Consider the following 22,911-nt stretch of genomic DNA (forward strand, 5'->3'; position numbering starts at 1 on the left):
GTTGCTATTAAGGGGGCATTTGCTACTGTGAGACAACTAGATTCTGGCTAAAGTAAATGTTCAACCCTCTTGGGAAATATTAGAATGTAGTTCCCACAGTGCCTGATGTTTAAAGCAGTGGCAATAACACCATTATGGAGCTGGACACTGTGAAAAGTCCTTGATTTTAAAAGCATTAAATTTCATGTTTTTTGAGTGTATGTGTTCATAGAGCTTTAATATCTGAAGTTGAGTAGTTGTCAGAACAGTATTCATGTGATCATATTCTTCAAAGTACTTTTATATTCCCTATAATGAATTGCCTTTCAAACAGAGCAGTGTCACTATGAGGCTGGATTTCTGCTGCAAGATGGTTTATTCCTAATATTATGTGGTACCATGGGTATCCTAATACATGACAATATTGCATATTAGGACACACTTACTCAGATTAGGATAACTTCTGCTAGCCACCCTGATAGCTAGATTCAGACTCACATTTATACTAACAGATTTGACAATTTCGGGAACATTGTGGAACCATTTGGTGATGAATGGTTATGCTAATACTTGATGGGGATCATATCAAATGTATGTGATAGACAAAGCAAGAGAAAACCATGTCCACATCATGTTTGTCCCCCCATTCTGCACATAAAATCCAGTCTCTTGTGTGAAATTGATGAGACTGTTTAAAACATGTATTCCCCAAGAAATAGGAACATGGTGGACAAATAACCCAGGTTCAATAGTAATCTCAGTTTTGTTTACGGGTTTATTTGCAGTGGCCTACTTGAGAGCAGTAACAATGGGGAATACTGCAAATGGCCTCTGGAAAATGGGACTCTTCCTATGTAACAGGAATATACGTAGGGACACTGACTTTGCAATACATGAGGAATTTGACAAAAAGATTTAAAAACATAAACAACATGCGAGTTCAAATGGTATTTGGCAAGATCCCAAAATCAGTGAGCCACATCAATTCACCAGCTCTAGTAAAATCAGCACTTATGGATCTATTAAGTAACTAACATCTCCGTAGGGGGAACATTTGAAAAAATTCAAAGAGAAGAGAAGGCTGTAGCTAAATCACTGGAGACAAAAGCAAAAGTTTTATACTTGAAAAAGAAAGAGAGAAAACCACAGGAAACATTAACTTCCAGTCATTCAGAGTCTGATACACATGATTGAGGACAATGCTTCAGATGTGCAACCTGAAGAAGACAATGAATGCATATTCTGCAATGGCCATTTCTCTGAAAACTAATATGCAGAAATGGGCACAGTGTGTGGAATGCTACCCTTGGGTTCCCAAAGAATGCTATCTTGAGAAAAAAAAAGGTTCTGTGTGCCACAACTGCATTTCTTTTGCACAATGAATACAGAAAATGTTGGAGAGGTAGTAAGGAAGAGAAAATTATTGTTGTAGGTTTTACCTGTTCCTATATTGGTCAATACCGTTTTCTCTGCATGTCTCACATGAGGACACCATTTCTATTTCTATTCAAATTGACTTGCCTGCACTTTTTCAAAATTTACATGTATTAACTTTCAAGTACCATGAATTCCATAAATAAAATTTATAGTTCAATGATTTCATATAGATTTGCAATCAACAAACTTAACAGTTATATCAAATATAAAGTGGAGTAAAGTGAGATGAGGAAGATTTCACATCAGGGATGAGGCTAATATGAAGCCCATGCACCACTGGCATCAACTACCTGCCTCATCCGACAAGGTTAGCCTCTGAAAACAAGGTCTGAGAGACTCTCCCATGCATCCAACACTAGGTCCCACAGTTGGTCAGGTGCACATGAAGCAAGTTTTGGCCATGTAAGTTCTTGTGATGCTTCATTTTGGTCCAAAAATTTTCAGTTTAATTCATATCTGGTGCTGGAGAAGGCCAGGCAATCAAGTCAACATCAGCTTGTTGCAAAACCAATGCTCAATGATTTGACTTGTTTGAACCAGTCAGTAATCCTGGCGGAACTGGGTCACTCCAATGGGGTAGCACATCCTAACACTTGAAACCATAGTACGTTTCATTATATGCACATACTGATCTACAGTGAGATGATCATAAATTCATTGAAGTGTTCCTGACGCATCTGTTGATATCCACCTGCAGCAAAGGCCAGCATCACATAAGCAGTTGCGAGCTTTTTGTGGGCATGAAGGGAAATTGGTTTCATTTTTGAGTTGGACAGTATTTAAAAATGGACATTCCATATGGGTGTCAACTAACGTAGTAACTTGCTAAGGTGTTGACACTATTTCTAAGCCTGGCTTTCGAAGCCAGCCAATTGCCCCTGTCTTGCACCACTGCTTTATCCTCTAATGGGCCCAGCAAGGTTGAACACCATATCTAGCTGCCACTTCACACTTGCTGAAATCATCATACTGTATGATTGTCAGAATGATGTCTCTCATGGACTACATATGCTGAGACATCCTGGCACTAAATGACTGTTTGTCACATACCTGTGTGTGACACAGTGTGTTATCATGTTCAACATACCTCAGCTGTATTCTTGTTAGGCTTGCAACAAATAAAAAGAAAACAGTGGTATTGAGGGGACGCGAACCCTAATTATTTTAGTGAAGTTCCAGAACCTCAAACGCTGCCATGCAGCTACTATGCAATTATACAAATTTGCTCTTATTTGTTTACTTGAGGCAGAAGCATCTTGGCATTTCAAACAGATAAAAGTAAGTTTTGTGAATTGTGGTTTATCTGTCTCATAATATACGTAATCTAAATCACTTGATTCAGGTACACGAGACATGTCAAAATTTTGTTAAAATTTCACATCTTAATAATAATTTCACATAATAATAATAATACAATTTTGTTATATATTCATACAATAAAATTTAGCACTTAATTAACCCCTTCCTCAAATTATCTTTTCATCCTCTATGAATTCTTCAATCAAATAGTAGCAATTCTCCCACAGAATCTGCTGTAGCCTTGTTTTTAAAATTTCTGGCTTCATATTAAATATATTTTTGCCCATTGTGTATGTACGTGGTGAAAGATTCCCCTGGATATGCTAAAGTTAAAATTTATTAAAAAATTAAACAGCAATAATGATATAGTCAAAGACCGACTATAAGCATCAGCAAAGTCATTAGTTATGAATGTGCAGTAAAGTGCAGACAAATGAACATAAAACATCATTCATTTTTTTGTACATGATTTTGTTTCACACTCTGGTATGTAGAAATTTTATTACACTGTACTGCTCGAAGTATGACGCACAATGAGTCTTTTACATCATATGTGTTTCTGAATAAGAGGAGACTTAATAACAGTACTAAGTATTTTTATTAAAGTGAAATAGGACCAAGTTAAGAAGAATTACTTCATATTTTATATCATATTGAGAGGCACTGGTGTCCTTAGAGTCGGCTGCCTGCATCTACAATTGAAGTCGATAATCCATATTTTCGTAAAATTAACAGAATGAGAAGCTTTCAAAAGATGAGAAATATAATTAAAATATATATAGTGATGGGCACAGAAAAAGAAACGACTCAAGGCAAAGTGAATGAACAATAACACAATTTCGTACATGCAGAACATTTCATAATAATGCAATTGTACTAATATTCTCTTTTCATTGCACGTAAAAAGACATTTACCAATCAATTTATTACATTATTTCCTTTATTTTTTTTATTATAATACACCATTAACTTGTTATATATTGTCATCCCCACATACTGTGGAGTTCATGCACATAATTTCTACTGACATTTGCGTAGCATAAAATTATTTTTATTTCTCATGTTATATTTGTGGTTAAAATACTTCTCCTCAAATAATTTTTTTCTGTTGTGTAGGAACTTTATAATTTCATAAATGAATATGGTGGTAACCATTAGGATTTGTAGTTTCCAAAATAATCAGCAACAAGACTCTGTTTGCTGTACAGTACACATGTATTTAACAATTTTCTTTTGCAGTTTCAGTACTTGAGATACACTACTTGAACTTCCCCATAAAATAATGCCATATCTAATAACAGATTCAAAATAACTATGATAAGCAATTTTTCATGTACTCAGGAAAATAGAATTTGCTAGTATCTGAACTGCAAACAACAAAACTGCATAGTTTATTTGATGGGAAGACAGTATGTGTGTTCCAGCTTAAGTTCTTGTGAATATTTAGTCCCAGGAATTTGACTATGCCAACTTCTTTCAAAAGTTGGTTGTTAAGTTGCATTTAAAGTTCCATATATATTGAATGTTTGGTTTTGAAATGCACCGTACATATTTTTGCAGTGTTCAGTTTCAACCCACTTAACAGGAACCAGTTTTCTAAGGTATCTAGTGTGCTTACAATGGAGCTTGGAATTTTTTCTGTATTGTCATCTTCAATTAAAACAAAAGTCTCATCTGCAAACAGAACTGATGGGGAATTTATATTTGTAGGTAAGTCATTTATGTAGAATAGGAACAGGACTGGCGCCAAAATTGAGCCTTGAGACACACCTTGTCATACTGTACTCCATTTAGAGTAATAACTCACTGCTTCTGAGGTGATAGTTACCCTTTGTTTTTGTTGTGTAAGTATGATGTGAGCCAATTTAGAGCATTGTCCTTAATCCTGTATTTGGCTCAATTGTAGATAAGCAAGTTATGGTTCATGCAGTCAAATGATTTTGTGAGAGCACAGAAGACACCTGAAACTTTACTCCTCTGAGTGAATGATTTGCATGCCTTTTCAAAAGTTATTCACTGCATCGAGAGTGTTTTTTCCTGGTTGAAATCCAAATAGGTTATTTACAAGAACATCATTTTTTACAATAAATTTTTTGATCTAGTTTGCAGCTACTTTCTCTAACACTTTTGACAGGACTGGAAGAACAGAAATAGGGTGATAGTGTCCCATGTCTTCCCTCGGCCCTTTCTTGAACAGAGCGTATTTCAAAACATTGTGGAAGGAAGGGTTCAAAAGATTGGTTGAATATTTTAGTCAGGGGAGGTACTATGATGTCACAAACTCCTTTAGTCACTATATAGCATTTCCCACATCCTTTATTGTGACTCTTTTAAAATCCTGAAGTACTCAGCTTGTTGGTGGAGTCCAAAGGGATTAATTTTACTCTGATACTCCACTACATCAGCATCTGACTTTGTCATATTTGTGAAGAATTCAATTAAACACTCTGATATTTGAGCAGGGTATCCAAAAAAGTGATTATCTACTTTAATCCTAGATATTTCACTACTACTAACTCTAACACATAACTTTGATTTGACAACAGACCACACTGCTTTTGCTTTACTTTTATGTTGTACAATGAACTTATTGTCTGCCACTTGTTTGGCTGCCTTCACAAATGAAATATTTCAAGAAAGCTAGTTAAAGAATTGTTAAAGTTGCTATTATTTGAAATACAGCTGTTGTAAGGCCATTAAACCTCGCTTAGCTTATTTCTAAATGTAAGTGAATTTTTTCTTTGAAGTTTCTTTTCATATGGCTTTTGTTACATGAAATTTCTTTGTTAATTTTTGCTAGTTCAGTGAATAATGCAAAGTGGTCAGAGATTCCTAAATCTATGTAAAATTTATAAACATCATCAAATACATTATTTGTTGGAATATTATCAATCAGGTAGCTGACTATACATTTAATCTAATGAGTTGGAAGAAGTTTATTTTGAAGCCAAAATTTTTTTTGAAGCCTCTCTTAGAGGTTGTCAGAACCAGATCTTTAGCTTACGGCAAATAATGGAGAAGTGTTACGAGTGGAACAGGGAATTGTATCTATGCATTACAGATCTAGAAAAGGCATATGAATGGGTTCCTAGGAGGAAGTTATTGTCTGTTCTACGAGATTATGAAATAGGAGGCAAACTTTTGCAAGCAAGTAAAGGTCTTTACATAGATAGTCAGGCAGCAGTTAGAGTTGACAGTAAATTGAGTTCATGGTTCAGAGTAGTTTCAAGGGTAAGACAAGGCTGCAACCTGTCTCAACTGTTGTTCATATTATTTATGGATCATATGTTGAAAACAATAGACTGGCTCGGCGAGATTAAGATATGTGAACACAAAATAAGCAGTCTCGCATATGCGGATGACTTAGTTGTGATGGCAGATTCGATTCAAAGTTTGCAAAGTAATATTTCAGAGCTAGATCAGAAATGCAAGGACTATGGTATGAAGATTAGCATCTCCAAAACGAAAGTAATGTCAGTAGGAAAGAGATATAAACGGATTGAAGGCCAAATAGGAGGAAATAAGTTACAACAGGTGGACGGTTTCAAGTACTTAGGATACATATTCTCACAGGATGGCAACATAGTGAAAGAACTGGAATCCAGGTGTAGCAAAGCTAATGCAGTGAGCGCTCAGCTACGATCTACTCTCTTCTGCAAGAAGGAAGTCAGTATCAAGACTAAGTTATCTGTGCACTGTTCAATCTTTCGACCAACTTCGCTGAGTGGGAGCGAAAGCTGGGTGAATTCAGGTTACCTTATCAATAAGGTTGAGGTTACGGATATGAAAGTAGCTAGGATGATTGCAGGTACTAGTAGATGGGAACAATGGCAGGAGGGTGTCCACAATGAGGAAATCAAAGAAAAACTGGGAATGAACTCTATAGATGTAGCAGTCAGGGCGAACAGGCTTAGATGGTGGGGTCATGTTACACGCATGGGAGAAACAAGGTTACCCAAGAGACTCATGGGTTCAGCAATAGAGGGCAGGAGGAGTCAGGGTAGACCAAGAAGTAGGTACCTGGATTCGGTTAAGAATGATTTTGAAGTAATAGGCACCAATGTTAGCACTGAATAGGGGATCATGGAGGAATTTTATAAGGGGGACTATGCTCCAGACTGAACGCTGAAAGGCATAATTAAGTCTTAAATGATGATGATGATGATGATGAGTTGTATTTTAATTCATGCAATGCACACAGTGTGGACAAGGGATCAACATACATTGTGCTACGCAGATGATGTGCAATTATGTTAAGACTGGTGCATAGCAATAAAAAATATCAAATTCATACAAGATTAAATTCATCAGAGACAATTAACACATTACTGTTATAGCTAAATCATAATACATTGATGGAAAAAAATCTCAACACCAAAAAATAATTAATGTACAGTAATGAAATTATTGGAATACATTTGTTTAGGTATCATATTTAAGTGATTAACATTGCAAAATCACAGGTTAATGTAAGCACAAGATAATTCATTCCAAATGTGAAATGTTGGTACATTAACAACCGGTGTAACCAACAGAATGTTGAATGCTAACACACATGCATTTTGTTGTGCAGGTGTCAGATGTCAATTTGTGAGACGGCTTTCCATGCCTGTTGCACTTGGTTCATCAACATAGGGATAGTTAATGCTGGTTGTAGATAACACTGGAGTTGTCATCCAATGATGTCCCATATGTGCTTGATTGGAGAAAAATCTGGTGATTGAGCAGCCCAAGGCAATATGTCGACACTTTGTAGAGACTTTTGGGTTACAACAGAAGTTATGTTGGTGAGAGTTATACTGTTGGAAAACACCAACTGAAATGCTGGTCATGAATGGCCCTCCAACAGGTCGAATCACCAGAGTGATGTACAAGTTCGCAGTCAGGATGCATGGGACACCACGAGAGTGCTGCTGCTGTCATACGAAATTGCAGCTCAGTTGATAACTCCAGGTGCAGGTCCAATGTGTCTAGCACACAGGCAGGTTGGTTACAAACCTTCAACTGGCCTCCTCCTAAGCAACATATGGCCATCACTGGCACCAAGGCAGAGCCAGCTTTCATCAGAAAACATAACACATCTCCACCCTGCCCTCCAATGAGCTCTCACTTGACATCACTTAAGTTGCAAATGGTGGTGGTTTGGGGTTAGTGAAATGCATGCTACAGGGATTCTGGCTTGGAGCTATCCTTAAGTAACTGATCTGTAACAGCCTTGTGTCACTGTGGTGCCAACAGCTGCTCAAGCTGCTGCTGCAGACAGCATATGATGCACCAGAGCCATACACTGTGGTCTTCCCTATCGGTAGTGCCTTGTGGCCACCTGGAGCCCGATCTTCTTGCAACTGAAGATTCTAGTGACCACCACTGCCAGCAATCATGTACAGTGGCTAAAAGTATTTCTGCAGTATCACAGCTTCATTACATGACCTCATTCAAACTCAGTGAGATGTTGATAATGGTGCCTTTATCACCTTAAAGGCATTCTTGACAAACATCAACTCCCTTGTCCAATCTCAAAGGTAACTAATGCTCATGACCATTACTATGTGTATTTAAAGCAAACCTGATTTACTTCCTCATAGTGGCACTAGTAGTGCTACTCTTATATGACTGGTGCAAAATCTGAATAGACATCATCTTTCAGATGTAGAAACATACCTACGAACTTTCATTTTGTTTCACACATTTCCCCCTTGGTGCTGTGATTTTTTTTTTCCATCAGTGACTCAATAAATTCAATCAGAAGCAATTTGAGCTACGCATGCACCTCTGTTGGCACTATTCCCTGCCAATGCCTCATTCCAACCCTCTGTCAAGAAGAGACTTGATCCCATTTTATAATAAGGTTTTCAAGTGCACATATCATATTCTAATGACATCTGTGGACCATTCCATGTCAAAACAGCATGTGAGCCAAAACAGCTAAGTGTCATACTTTGCTGAAAAGTGATCTACATAAAAGTTTATACAGCCTAGGTTCATATGCAAAACAAGCACAATGAGAAAAAGTTAATCACCTACTGAAAAGAAATCATACTAATATCATGTAACAGCATTTCTAGCCTTCAAGATGGCCTCAGTTCAGCAATGAAGAGAGTTCACATATTTCTTTAGGTATGCGATATTCAGCTGAAGTCACTCACTGATGATTAGATTTTGGAGTTACCAACTGCGGGAATGTTGCCTGCTACGTTTTACTGGCTTTTTCAAATAATCCCAGACATTTTCTATGGGATTAAGGTCAAGTGATTTAGTGGGCCCATCAAGACACCGTAGGATATATGAGTATCCATTAAACCAGGAACAAGTGTGTTCAGCTCTGTGAATACAGCTGTTGTCATCTTGGAATTTGGAAGAGGCCACAGTATACTCATCATCAGTTGGCCATCAGAAAAGTGGAAATACAGATTCTGGTTCATTTTCACATTAATGTGAATGAGAAGGCCCAAGTCATTGAGCGAAAAAAAGCACCAAAGCATCCTTGAACCACCTCCAACTTGAAACAAGTCCTTCACACATCACATGCTTAATGCCTAATTGGGCCACCTGTGCAGTCAACATCTTACAACATTTGAAAAGAGGCAAAACTGTAACTTATCACATCACACTAAACACCTCCAGTCAATTACTGTACATCTCCTGTGTTGTTTGTCCCACTGAAAATGCACATATTTATGCATTGCTGGAAGCAATGGTCTGTCACAAGATACCTCACTCCAAACGTCCATTTCATGCAGATCCCTTCACAATGTTCACTCAGGAACTGGCAGAGATGGACCTGAGCTCACTGGCAGCAGCAGTTCCTATGGGTTTGAAACATATAAGGCCTGACACTCATCTCCAACCTGTGACGGTTAGTATCCTTTTACGACCTCTGTTCTCATATCACGTTACATGGCTGTGAGTGGTATATGTTGGACAGTCCATACTGATACACCAATATATTGGACAACTTTGTTCGTGGCATGGTCAAGGCTACATTCTGTAATTCTATCACATCAACATCTTACTCCTGCAACTTCCTGCATTGATTCCATACAGCTGACTGGCCCTTCAGTGTCATGACTTAAATCAGCACAATAGGGCCATGTGAGCACCTGGAGCCACTTCTGTCCTAACTACAAACTCTAGAATGATCCATATACTCTTTTAAAGGGGGTGACTAATACAGGGTGTCCCACATAAAACAGGTATACATAATGTACCAGTAAATCATCCCTAATCAAGTTGCTTGTGAGGTGGCAATATTGTCTTGAAATGCCCATGACCATCATTTCCAGCCTCTCTTATAAACAAGGACCTACATATTTCTTAACATTACTGTCAACTATTCTTTCTTTGTCAGTTCATCGTTACTTGAATCTTGGGTTTGAGGCATACCAGTTTTATGTGGGACACCCTGCATTTTGTTTGGTGAGCTTACTTTCCTTGAGATCACAGTAGTGTTTAAATAATGTAGGGCTGAGATTGCCATTTTTGAGAACATGCATCAGAAAATGTGTGTACAACATTTCCAGAAAAGTAAATATAGATCTACTTCTAATAGTTCTGTATGTTGAAATTTGGTATCTGGTTAATAAACACACATACTGAACCATTCTGCCAGTTAACAGGTTTACATTTCTAAAATTTTAAGTTATTTAAAATATAAATTTGTATCAATTCTTCAGTTTTGTGAATACAGTCGACTATGTACTTGAGAAATACTTTATTTCTGAAGAAAAAAAAAATCTGAACACTTGAATTTTCCAAATCTGCAAGCCTGTGTTCCAGACAATGTATTCTAACAGGTACCAAAGGAATTGCCCCCTCCCCCTTCCTCCACCACTCTCTCTCACACTGTGTGTATGTATTGTAATATCCTAAAACTAATAACAGTTAAAACACATGCTTGTCACAACGTATAGCTGTTCTGGTGCCGAAATGCAGTTCGTGATTAACTAAAAGGAAAACTCCAATGTGAGGATGAAATCTCTCATAAAAGTGGGTGATATCAGACTGCACATCACTAGCAACTGTTGTTTCACTTTTAAAAGAATTTATCAATAATCTTATTGACAGAAGTTTGTTTTTCATATGTCCTCATAGTTTCATTGCACAAATTTGGGCTCAGTTTCTAACATAATGCAAACAGAACTTACTACATGAGTGTGCTATTTAGGTAGATTTTTTTTTTTTTTTTTTTTTTTTTTTTTTTTTTTTTTTTTTTTTTTTTGAGCACTGCAAGATTACAATGGGAAAACAATCAAATTACACTTCATCCTGTTGCTGTGTATACACTGAAGAAGCAAAACGTTATGACCATCTGTTCAGTGGTGTGTTGGTGCACCTTTGGAGGAAGGAAGAAAAGATTAGTGTTCAGCATTCCGTCAACAGCATGGAGACTAGACAGGGAGCACTAGCTTGCATTGTGAAAGGAGGGGAAATCATACTGGCATTTGCCTGAAGCGATTTAGGGACATCACGGAAAACATAAAACTAGGTGGCCCACTGCCAATTTGAACTTTTGGAACACAATACAGCAGTGATTAAGTGTGGCATGGATTTGATGAGTCCTTTGTATGTGTCCAGAGGTATAATGCACAAGACGTCTATGTACAGTTCATGCAACTATCATAAAATATGGGCTGGTGGTTTGCGGGCACAGAGCTGGCACCTGATAGTGTACCAGACATCAACTGGAATTCATTCAAAACACTGTACGGCAATTCTGACCTTGTGACATGGACATTTATCCTGCTGGGAGATGCCATTGCCATAGTGGAAGACATCAAGAATGAAGGGATGCAAGGGGCCTGCAATAATGTTCATGCAATCCACAGCCACGGTTCCTTTGATTGCTACCATACGTCATACGGAACCACAAATGAATATCCCTCATACCATAATACTGTCCCAACAGGCCTGCATCCATAGTGCAGTGCACATTAAGAACAGTTCTTCATACGGATGACAACATAACCAGGCCCGGTATAACAAGAAATGTGATTTATCCAACCAAGAAAAATATTTCCATTGATCCACAATCCAATCTTGATGGTCCCGTGCCTGTTGCAGTTGTAACTGATGATGTTACTGGGTTAACATGGGAACAAACGTGAGGTCGTCTGCTGCAGAACCCTATGTTCAACAATGTGCACTGAATGGTGTGTTTTGAGACCCTTGTTTCGGCACCAGAATTTCCTTTATTGTCAGATCTGCCACAGATTGCTGTCTATCCTGCTTTACAATGTGACCTCCACATTATGTGATGAAGTGTAGACATTGAGCACCTTTCCTACTCATGATTTCATTTTCTTCAACAACTTTCCATAAATGCTCTTAACAGTAGTATGCAAACAGATGACCAGCCTTGTCATTTTTGATACACTCAATTCCAGGTGTTGACCCATAATACTCTGTCCTTTGTCAAGTTGCTTATGTCAGTGGATTTCCCCATTTTTGTCACATATAAGTCACCCAGCAAAGCAGATATCATGTGACAGCAGGTGACCATCTGACATAGTATATGTCATTCCACCTACATACTCCATATGATGACAAGCAACTCTGAGACTTTCCTCTTTTCCTCAGCAGACATGGTCACATTACAAATCTGAACTGAAATTGTTGTAGAATAGAAATGGTATGTTTCTGCACATGGGTTCCTATTCAAAATATTATGTACTCACTCCCCTCTACAAGTCCTAGAAGTTTGTAATGGAAATTCCCAAATTTTGAATTCTTCAGTGATGGAGCTGCATCACAATACAAACACAGAAAAAAGGGCCACCTCATAAATTTTAAAGAGATTTTGGGATAGAAACAAAGTAGTATTTCTTTGGAACCAGTCAAGGAAAAAGTCCATCTGATGGCGTAGGTGATACAACAAATTGCCTTCCTGCCAATGTCAGTTCCCAAAGGCCAGATGGCAACAAATTCTAATAGCAGAAGATCTATTTAATTTTGCCGAAGAAAATATTCCAGGTCTGTTCATCAGTCAGTCACAAGTACTAGGAACTGAAATATTGGTGCTAGAATGTTTCACCAATGGCACGAAAATCCCTCATACAAGAGAAAATCACTATTTCATTCTGGTAGACTCAAAATCACTGCAAGTTTTGAGTTTGTGAGTCAAGATATTGCTTTCAAACACATTTCTTCATGAGTCAGGACAACAGTTTATTCTGTAAGAAGAGATTGTGTTTTAAAGATATGGTGACATTACACCAACAATGAAAATAGTGATTGCTTAATAAAGTTTATGCATCCAGCTCTAAGTATACCTAACCTCTTGTATACTGACTCTCCAGTTCCTCTCCCCTTACCACAGGTTGCCTGCTTGTCACTGTCAATGCCACCTCCTGTACATTGACATCTCCAATGCCCATGAGTTCCCATCATTGAACACTACCTTTCCCACTGCCAGACTGACTCCAAACTTACAGCTCCCTGCCTTGTCTCTATGACCAACGATAGCCTCCTTTCTCACAATTACTTCTTCTTTGAAGACATCACCTACAAACAAATCTGCAATACAAACATGGGCACACACGTGACACTGTCCTATGCCAACATGTTCATATGTCATCTAGAGGAATCCTTTCTAGCCATCCAGAATCCTAATTCAATGGAGACGTCTTCATGACCTGGACTGAGAGTAAAGGCACCGTGTCCACACTCCTCTGGAACCTCAACATTTCCCCAATTCACTTCACCTGGACCTCCGAGACATAGCAAGCCACCTTCCTCAATATTAATCTCCACCTTATGGGAGGCTCCAACAGTACTTTATCCACATCAGACATACCAACCATCGAAAATACCAGCTATTCCTACAACTCTCAACCATTCCACAACAAGCCCCTTCCACACAGCCAAGCCACCCACAGTAATTGCATCTGAAGTGACCACCAGTTCCTCCCCAGTCCCTCACATACTCATTGAGTAGCCACCATGGAGTGCCTCTCTCATGACTCACTACACCCTGGATCAACTGAATCACTTTCTCCACTAGAGTTTTGACTAACTCTCATTGTGCTCTAAAATGATTAATACCCTCCCCACTACACTCCACAGCCCACCCACAGTGGCTTTCCACCACCAAATCAACTTTCACAGTATCCTTGTCCATCACTATTTTACCCCTGCTCCCAAACAGTTGCCTGATGCCTCATATTCCTGTAAAAGTTCTTGATGCAAGACTTGTCTCATACATCTTCCTACTACCACCTAATCCAGTCCTGTCACAGGAATTTTCTAGCCCATCAAAGGCAGGGCCACCTGTGAAAGCAGCCATGTCGCCTGCCATCTTAGATGCAATCGCTGTGTGAAATTCTATCTCACATAACAACTAACAACCTGTCTATCCATGTGGATGGCCACTGCCAAACTGTGGCCTAGAGATAGCTGGACAACTCAGTTGCTGAGCATGCTGCACAACATAATGTGGATGACTTCAATGAAAAATTATGGTTAGTGTCATCTGGAATCCTTCCCACCACCAACAGCTAATCTGAACTGTGCAAGCCCAAACTCTCCCTCCTTTGTTCCTGTAATCCCCCTTGGCTCAATCTTTGCTAATCGTCATTCTCCAACACTTGCCTGTAAGCTCATCCCTGTTCTCACTCCACTCTCACACATATCTTCTATCTTCCCACACCTCCAGCACAGTCTTTGGGTGGACTTTGATTGATAGCTTAGTTTACTTTTAAATGTGCATGTCTGGTACTCCACACCTCTTCTATCGGTGAGTAGCAATTTATCATAATTAATATTGTTATTAAAAAAACAATAAACTAGTTAAAAAATTTAATTGAATAAAAAAGAAAATTTATGTTCATTTTTGGCTAAAAAGAGAAAATCTAGTAACATTTTTCACTCATGTGGCAAATTTGATAAATATTATTTGCAAGTTTCATCACTGATTAAAGGTAAATCTTACATTTTTTACAAATTGATAATTAAAATCAGTAATCCATTTTTTGAATTAAAAGGGTACATCTGTAGATGAAGTGTGTGTGTGTTGTTTGTTATATTTACAAATATAACATATTTAGATATTTTGTGGCTAAATTGAAAGTGCAAGTAATTAAATTTATTTCATGTTTAGCCATGTCTTGTTCATAGATTATACAACTAATTGAGACAAAAAACTTTTCAGTTTTTTTCTGAAGTGTCCATATTTTTGTTGTCACAAACTTTCAGAAGATCTGAAAGAAAGGTTAACAAATTTTGCATTAAATTTGCTGATTTGACATGGATTGACCCATGTAGAACAATATTAGACTCTGAAAGTACCTAAGAAATAATGAAAAACAGCAAATAAATTTAAACATACAATGGAAATTTATTATGACAATAAGTACAATGAATATGTTAGGAGTGGTATTTATTGGTCAACATACAAAACTGGGTACAATTCTGCACTAACATACACATTTAGGAATACATGTAATACTGGTTAAGGCCTAATTAAAGACTATAATGAAATGAAATAAATTGGTGCACTTATTGCTCCTATACCACCACCACCACCACCACCAGCACTACCACTGCAAAATTCTCAGAAGCTGTGCAATCTGTTACTAAGAATGATGATAATTTTTATGGAGCTGTTCAAAGAAATTTAGTTTCATACTTGCTTCATGACTTTACATTTTTCATCACTATCGTACCCATAATTTATTCTTTCCTTCTTGTTATTTTTCATCTCCTTTTATTGTGCAAATCAGCTCAGTCTGCAGTAATATCTGTGGTGATGACAGGAGGGAATGGGGGCTGAGAACAAAGAGAAACTACTTCTCTATATCTGTCAGGGTTGACACAACATTCAGTTTCATGTTCAGATTCAACCACTTGTTGCTTCTTATAAATGTAAATATGCCACTGGTTAATTCCACTTGCACTGAGACAATAATAACATTGTATATCTGCGTAAATGTATATGAGTGGCGTACTACAACAGACAAATTGTCAAAGCCAGTCATATTGTGTGGTCATGCTATAAAAAAGCAACAGAGTTCGGAAAGCAATGCATGACGAAAAAAAAAAGATTAAAATGGAGGGTGAACAATCAGCAATTACTATAAAATTAGCACGTCTGAGGATGGTCATTCAGTCATAAAAAGGCAAACTGTGGTCACACCGTAGGGTTTACACTGTGATGGGTTCATTTTGAGATAGTGAGGAAAATCTGTGCATAAAATTACTTATTGCACAGACTACAGTAAGTCTTGTTTTGAGGAAGAGAAAATGTAATGGGAGGAAAAAGGTATAGAAAGAGATGAAAGGCTACAGCAGGAAATACTTCTGTTTGCATGTAAATATCCTCCTAGTAATGAGTGAAGCATTATTCTAACAAGATGACATCTGACTATTTCATAGAGTGATGTATGAACTGTTGTAACGGAAGAGATCTGCTGTAGTTTACCCACTATGGTGGAAAGAGTGGTGATACTTGAGAATTACAGCTCAGAAATGTAAGTAATGTATTTATAGTTGTTCTTTGTTCATCTTAATCATTTTCTGTTTAGCCTTCTCTTTCACTTATTCTGATGTGATATTTTATAAAAGGAACTTGACTGATAACAAGAATGTTTTTTTAAAAAGTACTAGATGAAATTGTTTTGGTAGATGTAGATTGTTTATTTTCTAATCGAAGAAGAAATTGAGACCGCAATAAAAAGAGTGAGCAGAGTCAAATTGATTTAACTGAAAAGGATGGAGCTGAAATATTTTATTTCAATAGAACAGAGTTCAAGGAAAGGTATGGAGAACTGAAAACACAAACTTATACTGCCTCTGGGATACATACGAATAGAAGATGCTGCTGTCACACAGAGTATGCACAACCGAACAATCTTCCAAAGTAAACACTTCATCAAAATTTATTATTGACAATCTCATAATGTTTCTTATGTCTGGCAGTCTAGGATTGAGGGTCTGGGAATTCCTATACATCTGTTGCTCCCACTTCAAAATTATTCTGAGAGGACTGCACCTCAACATACAACAATATTACCTAAAAACTACAGGGTCACCATTACTGTACTGTGATTTCTTTCTGAACGACACAAATAAAACAGAACTAACAAAATTACTCTATACAGTGAATCTTCTCTCATAATTTACAATCTTGTGTAATTACTGTATTTTTTAAAATTTTTGATAGAATGCACAATGATAAATTTTTGTGGGTGATGTTGAGGGAGGCTGGGGTACGCAGATATATCACACAAAATAAGAAAAATGGAAGAAAAGGTTGTATTATTTACGAGGAAAAGGTCTTCACCTTATACAAAGGAAAGTCTTTAAGTTTTCCAACCTTACACGCACTAACAATTTACACTGTACATTCAAACGTATCTGGTGTCTTATACTATGGGATGAATATTTATTTCCTCATGCTTAAGTTGTAAGCACGTTAACTACACAAATTCTTTGGTTCTCTTCTACAAATTAACCCATTATTGCCCTTAGACGATCTATAATCTTATTAGGTTTGTTTAAGGATTGCTGAACATCTGTTCTTTCATACCTGTCAGTAGTTGTGAGAAGCAGTACGTCATTGGGAACAACTGGCAACTGAATTTAAATATTATTTCTACAGCTTGAATCTCATCAAATCGTGGAGTTAAAAGAGTACACATAACTAGTAAAATAAGTTTTGTTCAGGTTCAGAAACTGTAAGTAGTTCCTCAATAAGCCAACAATCGCATGTCATTTATTTAAATTTATGCAACATTATTTGCATCACAGGGACACATGCTAATTATTCAATTTTACACAAAAGTAGTACTAAGCACTAATGGGAGCATTTAAATAATTTTATACATTATTCTAGTAAGTCTATTGCTTTTGTAATTTTTCTTAGAGAACAAGGCTTTGGAGGCACCAAGTCAATGAGAGAAAATGTTATCTTCCACAGAAGAAGAAAATAGAGAAATATGAAAGAGTTACTACTCATTCTGCCATATAAAAGAAAAGATCTGTTTCTGTTTGATTCCATTGTTTCTGCAGCATCAAGTACAAGTGAGGTGAACACAGTAACTAATGTAATTACAATACCCTCAACAGTCAATGATACTCCTTGAAGTTCCTCAGCCATCTATCTATACTTAGAGAATACATCAGGCACATGTGAGGACCTGATCAAATGGATCAACATGTGAATCAGTACAGTATAAAAATCTTTAATAGGAAATGGACTCGGCTCTTTTCAGTTCGTTATTGGATGTCACAGTACACAATGTCTTGATGGCTTACTGCAAAAATGGAAATTCAACTGACCATGTAAACTTTCAATGAGAATTTGTGCAGGTGTACTTGAGACAGTACATGACACCACCAAAAGCACTTTGGATGAACCTCGCACTCCATTACTGTAGCAAATGAACTTGAATATAATGGAATGAACCACCTGATGGTTAAAATACAGGAAATCAAAGGAAATATGTTGAAATAAACAGCAGGACATCAGCATGCTACCAGTGCAAGAAATGTAATATGGGATTGTTTGTTGAGTGTTTTGCTCTTTATCATACCAAATAAGTTAACTTTTTTATTGGTAATTTGTACTCATCTTTAATTTGTTTCTGTTAATACAAAAATGTGTAACCTTTTCATACAGCTGTGTATCTTGCTCTCAATAGTACTTAGCATTGTGGTGTAGTGTATTATAACTAGAAAGACAAAAACTGCTTTTTCACTTTAAATTCTTCTTCTCAATCTAACACACAAGGTAAAGGTAACAAATGTAAAATTTTCAAGCACTAATTGGCTAAACAACATGCAGCTTCAAAAGAATTTCATATCAAATTTATAGGAACAATGCAAGTGTAAAAGTAAAGATACTTCATTCATTTTATTAAGGTACATCACCATATTTTACTTAATGCTTACAAGACAGTAGAGCAAATATCTACACAGTCTGATGAATTAATGATGTTACACCAGTAGTCACTATGGTTCCAACAATTAAATTACAACATCAATGGGGAAAATCATTACAGAATTAACTGAAGAAGTCTGATCTTTGCCAGAGAAACCTTAGAATAAATTGTTATCTAAGCTAGAATACTGTATATTATCACATGTCCACCAAAATACTTCACACACCACAAAAACATAAAGTGCTATTAAAGTTATAGATTTGTTTGCACACTACTATGATTACAGGACTTTACCACACATGGACATATTAGACATGGTGCACTTTCCTCTTCCACCATCATCCAACCTAGCTTACCCAGTCAGTTAGAGAGTGGCTTGTACTGTTTTCTATAGTGAACCATACACTAATTAGGCATTTTTCCCACACACTAAGAATTGTTAGTGTTTAGTCACATTAGGTCCTAGAAACAACATCCAAGGATAAATCAGGGATTGAATTTCAAACCTTGGATTTGCAACCTGACACACACAGAGAGAGAGAGAGAGAGAGAGAGAGAGAGAGAGAGAGAGAGAGAGAAAAGACAGCTAGGGCACTCATTTGTACTTCATTATTACTGGATAACAATAATGAAAATTTCTGGATGAAAAATACATAAAATAAAGGAAAGGCAACCTCTGAGCCCTGCTTTCCTTCTGGTAGAAATTAAACACATCCACATGCAAAATCACAAAGACACTCAAGCGCACATAACCGTGGCTGTGGCAACACTGATAAACTAGCTCTAGATATCTAATGTGGTATTTTGTTTTTGTACTGTAGTTTGCTATTCAAATTTCAAGTCCGAAAATCATTTTTCTCTACCATGTCATGTTTTGAAGATATTGACAAAAGTTAATTTTCTGGACCACCATTAATTTCTTTTACCCCCATATTTTCAGTAATTTTTTTTTGCAACACCATACAATATTTTTGTTGACTGTAAAAATAATTATATTTAAAGTAATATGTCAAAACATTTTCAATATTGCACTACTAATATTTCATTCATTTCATTTTTATTTTCAGTTTAGGACAGTATTAAGGCACGGAGGTTGTATAACACCACAGACTGTTACTTGTTCGTCAAATGTCACTAGATTTTTCTTACAATACTTGTGCACCTGTAATGTAGCCCAATGTTCTCTTGGTTTCTAAACCAGTTCCACATGATCCCACCACTTGTTTAATGCCAATAAATAGCACCTCCAGAAAATACAGTTGATGAAGAAATGCAAGAAACTTCTCTTTCATCTTTCAGCAATGTATCAGACATTGATTACCAATCTGGAGAAGGTATTCATTTAATGAACAATGCTGATCTTTGTGATTTTGTACTGGACTGGCACTAACAAGCTGAAATGCTCACTTTGTGCATTAAAGAATTTAAGTTGCTTGCACTGGATACAATGACTTCATATTTTTGCCACAGACATGAAGAATTTGTGAAATTATTTGCAATGAGTGACACTATTTGCTACTGTACAGGCATTTGTTGCCTCATGTCAATCCTCGGGGTAGATCACAACATTGAAGCATGGTGGTTCTTCAGTAACTCATCTAAAAGAGAGTTTGAAACCAATGTTATTTTACAAGGAAACAAGTATGCAGCAGTACCAGCTGGATATTCCACCCTCCTGAAAGAGACATATTAAAATATGTTGTTCTTTTTGGAAAAAAAAAAGTGTGGTATCATGAGTATAAATGGTGTACTGTGGCCACTTAAAAGTTATCACCATTTTCATGGGAATAGAGAAAAGGTACACCAAGTACTGCTGTTTTATCTGCAAGTGGGACAGTAGAGTAGTAAGCACCACTACATAAAGAAAAATTGGCCAATCAGAAACGAATCTAGCCAGGAAATAAAAATGTCCTTCATGTGCCACTGACTGTGACAAAGTTAGCACACCACCACTTTATAACAAGCTGGGGCTCATGAACAATTTTGTGAAGGCACTAGACAATGATTCAGATGCTTTTTGATATTTGTGCAACAAGTTTCCAGAGTTGAGTTATATGAAAGTGAAAGAAGGTGAGTCCATAGGTCCACAAATAAGGAAGGTAATTGTTAACAGTCATTTCCAAGACTTACTGAATGATTCAGAAAGAAATGCATGGGTGGTATTCAAATCAGCTGTAAATTATAAATCTGCTGACTATGTCAATGTTGTGAAGAAGTGAATCAGTGCATACAAACAGCTGCGTGTCAAAATTCATCCCCTCAACTCACATCTTGACTTCTTCCCCAAAAACCTAGGTTCAGCGAGTGACAAACATGTGAACATTTTCAACAGTATAACTCAGTAATATAGTCACAGTATCAGCGCTGATGGACTACAGCAATGTTAGCTAACTAGTGCTGGACACTTCAGCGTGACATACCAAATGCTCAGCATGAACACAAGTCTACAGCCAAGAAATTCAAACCAAACACACTTTAAATTAAAGAAGTATTGTCAATGTGTATGGATTTTGTGTGTACTATATCTTGAACTAGATATTACTATATAGCATGTGCATCACGTAGTACTAAAAAATGGTGCATGGTAGAGACAAATGGTTTGTGTATTTCGAATCAGCATGTTTCACTTGTCTTAGAATAAGTGTTGGATACCACGATATTTGCCAATTTTTAAACTCTGTTTTTCAGTGTTATCAGAGAGCAGCATCGCACACTACTGCGGCATCTTTGCTCTTTAAAATTTGTGTTGTTGTGGCTGACTATTGCTGGACACTTCAGTGTGACATATCAATTGCTCAGCACAAACAAGTCTACAGCCATGAAATTGAAACCAAACAAACCTTAGATTAGGGAAGTATTTTCAGTGTGCATATGGGTGCCTGCATGGTAGTGTGTGTATTTTCTTTTTCTGCTAAAAGAAGAGTCAGGGTGTGAAATCTAGTTAATACTGTGTTCTTTTACGTGTGTCTATGTACCACACATCAGTTTGCTACAGGTGAGTAGTTGCCTTTCCTTTACTTTACTTTAGGTACTCATTCTTATTTTGGACAGACATGGGGTCTTCATAACAAAGATGAGGAATACTGCAGAAGCACTGCTGTTTACATTATACACTTTTAAATCCTTTGCGTACTGTATTAACTTAGAAGTAACCCTCATTAAAGCATAGGAAGTGAAATTTCTAACACCTAATGAACACAACAGTTGAGTCCTCCAGTAGCCAATCACCATTCTACCACTTCCTGTCAATGTCTAATCAATTGAATATTTGTTAAAAAGTTCTGTTTTGTGTTTGGATACAGTGATCTGTTTCTAATAATGTTGAAGGCTTAAAATCTTACAGCACTTGCCCATATACAAAGCATACTTTTGTACAATGATTGCGTCATCTACAGGTAGTAACACAAAAGTGTTAACTGGTAAAAATATTCACATTTATCTGCTATTAAAATAATCAGGCAACATATAACTCATAAAACAGAGTACCCCACTCAAAAAGCACAAATGTAATTATCACATCAGCATTAAAGCATGTACCACATAACTTTTAAAAATATAATTTTTATATACAATTTCTTTGTAAATATATATTTTCTTCTCTACATCTTTATCTTACAATTACTTTGTAAATAAATAAATAAATGCTTCCACTAAAATATGAAAAAATAAAATTAATGTTAAAGGAACTGTAGTAATCAATGTCAAAACATTCCTCTTCAGGAACAACAATGTATGTGCAAACAGTTAATTATACAGTAGAAGATAATACTTTGAAAATAAAACAAATGTTGTAATAATTACAGTCTTTAAGACATTATATTTTCAGTATATAGACATCTAGCTTTGAGAGCAGAATATTGACTCTGCCTAATATGAAGCAAAACAACATTAAGTAATAGCACTTTTACAATATTAATTAAAATTGATACTACACATGTAAAACTGCATATCAAGCCCAAGAGGCACAACTAAAAGCAAAGAAATTGCCACAAATAGTTAAATGTTACATTTATGTATTTGGTTATAGAGTGTGTGTGAACAGGAATAGTTTACGCAATCTGTGATAACACAGACATATAAACAGCTGCACTTCGTAAGCTTGACTTGCCCCAGAACCAATAGTACCACTGAAATATTTATGTTATTGTATGCTGCATCCACTTTCAGTCTTTGGGTCCTTAGATGACTGGTGAACTTGAGCCTCCTTCACTGCTGGAAGTTCTCCTTCCAGTTTTACTGCTGTATTCTGAAGAAATAAACAGATGAAAAGTTCTTAAAATCTAATTGTTCTTCTATAATTTTTTATTTTTATTTATTCTTT

General features: G+C 36.7%; 1 protein-coding gene across 1 annotated transcript in view; it reads right to left on the reverse strand.

Moving 5' to 3' along the window:
* Positions 1 to 20,840: 20,840 nt before the first annotated feature.
* LOC124594773 (BRO1 domain-containing protein BROX-like) overlaps positions 20,841 to 22,911 on the reverse strand; it is a 119,279-nt gene continuing 117,208 nt past the window's right edge. Inside the window, exon 9 of the mRNA XM_047133171.1 lies at positions 20,841 to 22,836. Within this exon, the coding sequence (XP_046989127.1) occupies positions 22,732 to 22,836 (105 nt within the window). The 3' untranslated portion in view covers positions 20,841 to 22,731. The remainder of the gene's footprint in view (positions 22,837 to 22,911) is intronic.

Source organism: Schistocerca americana, chromosome 2 (genome assembly GCF_021461395.2).
Source record: "Schistocerca americana isolate TAMUIC-IGC-003095 chromosome 2, iqSchAmer2.1, whole genome shotgun sequence".
Classification (NCBI taxonomy): Eukaryota; Metazoa; Arthropoda; class Insecta; order Orthoptera; family Acrididae; genus Schistocerca; species Schistocerca americana.